The 8,406-nt window shown below is 37.3% G+C and overlaps 1 protein-coding gene across 1 annotated transcript; it reads right to left on the reverse strand.

Annotated features, from left to right (window-relative positions):
- Positions 1-817: 817 nt before the first annotated feature.
- Positions 818-1,528, reverse strand: SRY (sex determining region Y). Its single transcript, XM_081568509.1, has one exon. It carries the CDS (start codon positions 1,505-1,507, stop codon positions 818-820), a length of 690 nt encoding a protein of 229 aa, XP_081424635.1. The 5' UTR covers positions 1,508-1,528.
- Between the last annotated feature and the right edge of the window lie 6,878 nt (positions 1,529-8,406).

The raw sequence follows: 8,406 nt of genomic DNA on the forward strand, positions 1-8,406 counted from the left end.
TTATGTTTTTGTTTTCTCCCTCCAAGAATGCAAAAGTTCAGTGAAATGGAAACAAGTGCACTGCTAGTGATTAAAAGAAAATTTTCAGAAAAGAGATGAAACCTTGAGTCTCACAGGAGTTAATTCAATATTGGATAGATGTTATAATCCCCTCAAAACACAGGTTAAAGCTCACAATTTTGTATGACTGAAGGAACTGAAGGCAGTGAAACTGGCTTTTTCACAGTGGGAAGAAAAGGTTATACTGTGAAAGAAGATAGAATAGGCATATATATATTCACTAATTACCTGCAATTTACAAAGAGATGGAAAGTAGCTAGAAAGACCAAGGAACAGACATTGTACCAGAAAGTGCTTTAGGAGGTAGGGAGCTTTCCATCCAAGTATGATATTTTTTCCTCTGTACCATGAATTTGTGAGTGTTTCTGAAAGTACTATAGTTTGAAGTTACAATATTTAAAATAAAAAGTTAAAGTTCTATTGTCTTATAGTGACTATTACCAGATTATTAATACATACTACCATCTAACTAATGGCCAATCTTTGAAACAATTAAAATCAGAAATATAAAATTGTGCCATTACTAGGAAAAACAGATGACTTTCAAACTCAAGCAGTTTTGGTGTAGTTAAGACAGTTTCTTACCAAAAAAAAAGTACTCTTACAGAAAGAACTGATAAACAGAGGTCCAGTTATATCGGAAAGTCCTAATTCTTTACATGTTAAACGTACTTATTAGGCTTCTTTTAAACTTGTCACAGGTGTAATTGTAGTAAAATTGAGTGAAAGAGCACCTTTGTTAGCGAGAGTAAGGAAATCAATATTGAAAATAAGCGCAAGAAAGTCCAGGCTCTAAACTATGGTAAAAGGGAAAGTCCGCGGAAATCTGTGTAGCCAATGTTACCCTATTGTGGCCCAGGCTTGTCCAGCTGCTGTGATGCTCCTTTTGCAGGAGTGAATTGGTGGTGGTCACGGACTGTGAGGGGCTTAAGTGGTTGTCCATTCGTGAGCATGTGGCCTTGGCGCAATCGTCCCTGTATGTGAAGGTGTGCAATGTCTCTACATGCGTCTGGTTGCATAGTATTGAAGAGTCTGAGGGGAGCGATTTCTGTGGCCTCTTGGCTTTCCGACGAGGTCGATATTTATAGCCCGGGTATTTGTCTCGGTGTATGGCTAGTAGTCTCTGTGCCTCTTCAAAGAATGGGCGCTTTTCAATATCTGTAAGCCTTTTCCACTCATATCCCAGCTGCTTGCTGATCTCTGAGTTTTGCATTTTGGGATTTTCTAGAGCCACCTTTCGTCTTCGTTCACGAGACCACAAAATGAAGGCGTTCATGGGTCGCTTGACGTGGTCATCAGCACTCTCCTTAATGTTTACACCCGTTTCACACAGATCATTTGCACTGGAATTGTCTGTGCACAAGGAAGAGGCTTTCCCAAAGGCGAGAGTATTTCGTTGCTGTACCACCGCTGCACTGTAAACATTGTTGTTCAATACTCTGAACATAGCAGAAGCATACGATTGCACCGTTTGAAAAGGGGAGGAAGTAATATGCGGTGTAAGCGTTCTTAAAATTATCTTGTTGTTCATAAGTTGTTCTTACCAGAGACTGACTTAGTGCAATGTTTGCAGTGAAATATTTATTTCTCCGCCCCCAATACCTCCCCTCAATATCACCTGGCAGTCAGCCCAAACCCACCAACCTGCCCTTTCTCAACCAAAGCTACTTAACAGGATATTAACGCTCTGCTTTCTTCTTGTTTACATCTAATCAGAATTTGTGAAGGCGTTAACACCTGCTTAAAAATACAAACGGTGTCATTATGAAGTTATTTTCATACACCCTTATTTCAAAGGATGAAGGTGCAGCAGACATACTAACAAATTGTTAGGGTTATGAATGTAAGAGAGTGTTATCTTAAACAAAAAAGCTGAAAAGCAGCCCAATCCTGTTACACATTTGAATACACAGGATACCGAATCCATGCTAATCACTATCCCCACGTCTTCACTTCAGCTTAAGTACAGCTGAAAAATCTATGTAAGTATTCCAGTAGCTAATAACTGGTAATTCTATTATCTGTGCTGACAGCTTTCAGAATGCTAATATATACTAACACATATTTAATAAGCAATCTCCAAAACAACTAAAATTAGATATAAAAACTGTTCCACTAAAAGAAAAAACAGATAACCTTGGCACTAAAGCAGTTTCCTGGTGTTAATCTAACACTTCAAAGGGACTGGGTTTTTGTTTTTTTGTTTTTTTGTTTTGAGGGTGAGGGAGTAGGCAACGTGTGAGGCTGGGGGTGTGTGGTGTCTTAGGTGGATAGGCTGTGGAGAAGTAATATCCATCAGTCTCTTCTGCACTTTTACATAACAGATGGTCAAAACTAAACAAAACTAAAAGAACAATGCTTTATAAATCTAAATTTCTAAATTGTAACCATCAATTGCTTTTATATTCTAGTTCAGACTGTGGAGATCATTGAAAAGTAAGACTTTACAAAATGAAATAAGTGAAGCCCTCTTCCAAATAAGGAAAACTTGGAAGTTGTCATAGAGTATTCACATGTAATAAAATAGGAGGAGACTTCCCCTATACAAGTTTTAAAACCATATCTGAAAAATGGAAGTAACAACTGTATATTGTACTGGACATAACATATGAAAAATAAAAAATCTCACCAAGATTTCATAAAAATTATGTCAAAATTCCGAAGAAAATATGACTTAAATAATGCTTGTGTTACATAAAAATGATCTGCAAAAAAAATGTGATTAAGCAATGTTTTATGGTGCAATGATAGTAGAAATTTCAAAGGTTAACTTTCTTCAGTCAAATGTGTCAATCCTGTAAGTTGTATCCTAGTCATTACAGTTAAGTATTAAAGATTCAAATAAAATGTGAAAATATTATTACTTGATGCAGTTTAAATCATGCATCTTACTGTGTAAGCAAATGTTTAAATGGCATTCATACACAAAAGCAGATTTTATAAACCTGGAAATTGTTTAATATATGAGAAAAATATATATCTTTTCAAAGTTGAAATTAAAAGACAAAAACTGATACATTCAGCAATGTGGAGGAACATTGAAAGCATCATCCTGTGTTAAAAAAAGGTATACAAGAGGCCACAGAGTGGAAGATTACATTCACATGAAGGCCCCAGAGGGGCAAATGCAGAGAAAAGAACCAAGTTAGTGATGGTTGCCCAGGAATGAATAAGAGGGAGAGAGCATGGGAAGTAACTGCTAAGCTGTTCAGGTTTTCCTTGTAGGTCAGTGAAATATTCTGGAGCTACATACAATTGATGATTGCACAACATTTGAATGTACTTAAGCTACTGAATTATATCCTTAAAATGATTGAAATGAATGTTATGTATATTTAATCACTTCAAAGCAGAAAAAAGAAAAAGAGGACTTCACAAATATTAATGTCATTATATGAAGGGGTTGGAAGGACAAGAACCTTTAAATTAAAAAGAGGGATTTCACTGCTTTTAGACTTCCAGCTCCAAGAATACAGCCTGGCATATGTATTAATTTCTTGAAATATCACTATAATATACTTCAGTGAACAAGTAAAGTAAAAAATGGCTCCAAGCTTATGAAAAGGGAACTGGTATTCCACTTATAAAAGTGGAATGACTTCCATGACTCTCTAAAGATTTTTCATGCAAAAATGGAGGAAAGAGGATAAAGAGAGGTATAGTCCATCTCAATAATATGAAATCAGTAGGTTACCTAATGTTTCTTTGAGTGCATTTTTAATGTTTCAGCTTATTTTGAACTCAGAAGCCTGGCTTATACTCAGTCACTATGCCCATATACAATATTTAGCCATTCTTACAATATTGTACCTTCATACCAGAGACAAAATGTATGCTACCCTGAACTTTAGGGTGACTAGGATACCATCCCCCCTTTCCCACATTCATTCCTGGCTCAATTGGGTTAAATGACTATCACATTTCTTATTCATGATTGACTATGTCTCAGCTTTTCCTCAATCATCCCCACAAGCAAAATGGTAGGAAGTGATATAGTTTTAAAAAAGTTAAACCCAAAGAGGATTCACTAACAACAAAGTTTGCCAGACTATCAAACTCATTTTCTCTTTCAGTGGGGTTAACATTCTAGAATAGGAAAGTGCTTCAGAGATATTAGATTCACGTAATTTTTCATATTATAGATTCTTATTTCTTCTCAAATTAAAGTAAAAATGAATAAGAACTGAACACTGTATTCTAGATTATTACAATGGAATCAACTGCATGTTAGGTATCAGTTCAGTTTATTTGCTAAGTCATGTCTGACTTTTTGTGAACCCATGGACTGTAGCACACCAGGCTTCCCTGTCCATCACCAACTCCTGGAGCTTACTCAAATTCATATCCATCTAGTCGGTGATGACATACAACCATTCATCCTCTGTCGCATCCTTCTCCTCCGGCCTTCAATCTTTTCCAGGATCAGGATCTTTTCCAGTGAGTCAGTTCTTCTCATCAGGTGGCAGAGTTTCAGGTACTGGAGTTTCAGTCTCAGCATCAGTCCTTCCAATGAATATTCAGGACTGGTTTCCTTTAGAATGGGTGGTTGGATCTCCTTGCAGTCCAAGGGACTCTCAAGAGTCTTCTCCAATACCACAGTTCAAAAGCATCAATTCTTCAGTGCTCAGCTTTGTTTAAGTTATAAGAACACACTTTATCCTTAGATATGCAGATGACAACATTCTTATGGTAGAAAGAGAAGAGGAACTAAAAGCCTGTTGATGAACTTAAAAGAGGAGAGTGAAAAATGTGGCTTGAAATTCAACATTAAAAAACGAAGATCATGGCATCTGTCCCATCATTTCATGGCAAATAGATGGGAAAACAATGGAAATAGTGACAGATTTTATTTACTTGGCTCTAAAATCACTGACGCGACTTAGCAGCAGCAGCAGCAAAATCACTGCAGATAATGACTGCAGCCATGAAACTAAAAGATGGTTGCATTTTAGAAGAAAAGCTATGACCAACATAGACAGCATATTAAAAAGCAGAGACATTACTTTGCCAACAAAGGTCCATCTTGTCAAAGGTATGGTTTTTCCAGTAGTCATGTATGGATGTGAGAATTAGACCATAAAGAAAGCTGAGTGCCAAAGAATCGATGCTTATGAACTGTGGAGAAGACCCTTGAGAGTCCCTTGCACTGCAAGGGGATCAAACTAGCCAATCATAAAAGAAATCAGTCCTGAATGAATATACACTGGAAGGGCTGGTGCTAAAGCTGAAACTCCAATATTTTTGCCACCTGATGCAAAGAACTGACTCATTGGAAAAGACTCTGATGCTGGAAAAGATTAAAGGCAGGAGGAGAAGCCGATGACAGAGAATGAGATAGTTGGATGGAATCACCAACTCAATGGACATAAATTTGAGCAAGATCCAGGAATTGATAATGGACAGGGAAGCCTGGCATGCTGCAGTCCATGGGGTCACAAAGAGTCAGACATGACTGAGCAACTGAACTGAATGGAACTGATACACTTTCTCCTAGTTGGTTAAATACCCACTTTCTACAGTGGATGGACCACAGTTCAACAGTGTTTACATGAAACCCTCACAAAATTTTACAGTAATAATTTGCATATTTTTTTCTCTTCACCATTCCCGCTCACCTTCCCCCGCAATATAGTTAGAACGTTTTCAAATGAAGGAATAGATACAATTATAATGGCACAGATTTTACTCCCATTTATGTCCTCTATCAGGACATTTCCCGCCAAAACATGAAAGCTTTTGGTTAAAATAAAAGGACCCCAAATCTTGCCCTATTTGTAGTTTACTAATCTATATCAATTTATGTATCCATTTATTTCCTAGTTTCTGAGGTTTTTTTTTTTTTAAATCTAATGATACGTAGACGTTCCCTGATAGCTAGCTCAGTTGATAAAGAATTCACCTGTAATCAGGAGGTCCCAGTTCAATTCCTTATTTGGGAAGATACACTAGAAAAGGGATAGGCTACCTACTCCAGTATTCTTTGGCTTCCCTTGTGGTTCAACTGTAAAGAATCCACCTGCACTGCGGGAGACCTGTGTTTGATCCCTGGGTTGTGAAGATCCCCTGAAGAAGGGAATGACTACTCACTCCAGTATTCTGGCCTGGAGAACTGCATGGGACTGTCTAGTCCATGGGGTCACAAAGAGTCAGACAGGACTGAGCAACTTTAACTTTCATTTTAATGATAAACAGGACATTTGTTTCTTTATTTAATCTTGCTGTATTGTTAAATTAAACATGGACTGGACTTAATGAATTAAAATGAAATATCCTTATATGCGGGACAGAATGAGAGACACAGATGCATGGAACAATTTTATGGACTCTGAGGGAGAAGGTGAGGGTGGGTCGTTCTGGGAGAATGGCATTGAGACATGTGTATTGTCATATGTGAAACAGAGCACCATTCCATGTTCGATGCATGTGACAAGGGCTCGGGGCCGGGGCAGTGGGATGATCCAGAGGGATGGGAGGGGGAGGGAGGTGGGTGGGGGGTTCGGGAAGGGGAACACATGTAAACCCATGGCTGATTCTTGTCAATGTATGGCAAAAACTATTACAATATTGTAAAGTAATTAGCCCCCAAGTAAAATAAATAAATTTATAAAAAAAAAAAAAAAAAATGAAATATCCTTTTAATGTTTTAGATATGTATCAAAACTCAATTATTGGAACTTATTGTTCCAAGACTTAAGTCAAATACATCGTATACAATCTGATCCCCATAAACATGATCGATTTAATTGTTATTGCCTTCCAGGAGCTTCTTAATTAATATAGGGCAGAAGAAAAAGAAACTACCAAATACATATAGGCTATATATATAAATACACATCTGGTTTACAACTATAAAAATAATGCTTCTTGCTTTCTTCTCTAGCATCACTTTAATGCTTTCTTTTAATTTTACCATTTTGACAGTTCAAATATAAGAAATTGCCTAAAAATTACCATAGCTTGATGTATTTTTCTAGCTTATTTGTAACTGTTGGTATTAAAAAAGTTAAATCTCTGCTAGCCAGGTCTAAAATATCGAAAGAGAAAAGGCCCATTACAAAACAGTCTTCCCTTCTACCTTGAAACATTAAAAGTGGTCTCACTCCTGCCATTTAATTTCTGACGCACAAAGCACAAGCTACTTTTTTTAATTCCTCTAGTCAGCTCAGATATTGTTTGACTTAGCTTATTCCTTTCTTTAAAATGAAGGTAACTTTTGATCTCTCCTCTGTTTCATGATCTCCTCTGTTTCTGTGAAAGTCAATCATAATTGTCTCAGTTCTGAAGTGAAGCTGATCTTGAAGGGAGAGCAGTGAGCACTCCTGAAGAAAGATCTTAATTCCCTGGTCAGGAATTAAACTTGAGCAACCAGGATGAAAACCAAGAGTCTTAGCCACTAGACCATCAGTGGCTAGAGGCTAAAAGTAAAGTGATCTTGATTCTTCCCCCTGTTTGAAAGCAAGTCTTTCAAGAAGACAGAAACTGTAAAAATAGGTAAAAATTTCTTGTTAGAAACACCGCTAAACGTATGAGAGAGTGTATAGGAAAACATTATATCAAATTCAGACACAGGGCAGAGACACATATCTAGAGAGAGGGTATGGACATCCTCTCTAATAAGGAGAATCAAAGAACTTCAGAATCTAGACAGAGATATCCAACCAGAGTGTGTGTGTCCTGAGTAAGGAGAAGTGCTGTAAGAATGTGATGTAAATCACTTGCATAGGACAATGCTCTAAGTCTTTGTTTACCTTTGGCCAATTATCTTGTTTCATTCTTTATACCTCCATGGACCCCCACAAGGTGCAGGCACAACCTTTTTTTTCTGAGATGGATCCTACCATAGACGCCTGTCCATGCTTATTATGGGGCAGAGCCCTCTCCCTTATGACTTCCAAAAAAACATTCCTGTGCATGTGCAGATAGGAAAGTCTTCCTTGACCTCTGGAGTGGGTTCTTTATCTTTATGCTTTAGACAGACTTTTGCCACTAGCTTTGTCCTTGAAGTGTCTGGGTGAGAAAAAAAGCTTCAGTTTTACTCCATTTGACAACTACCAGGTGTCTGGCCCAGAGGCCCACTGTCTCCTATCTCAAACCAAGCAGCTGTTTGGCCAAAAACTACTTGATGAAATTTGTTAATTTATTTATGATGTTCCATGAAGGTGCTCCATTGTACTTTGTACACATTATATTTTTCCAACTTAATTGACATCAGGAATGTTCTCATTCAGCTCCTAATTTTTGAAATACTTTTAGTACCCCAATAATTGGTTAGTTCTTATGAATATTTCTCAGTTTTCTGCTGAGGATTTTTCTTTATCCTGTAGTGATTTATACATGAGAGATATG

The sequence above is a fragment of the Giraffa tippelskirchi genome, chromosome Y (genome assembly GCF_054371585.1).
Source record: "Giraffa tippelskirchi isolate mGirTip1 chromosome Y, T2T-mGirTip1v1.2.pri, whole genome shotgun sequence".
In the NCBI taxonomy this organism is placed as follows: domain Eukaryota; kingdom Metazoa; phylum Chordata; class Mammalia; order Artiodactyla; family Giraffidae; genus Giraffa; species Giraffa tippelskirchi.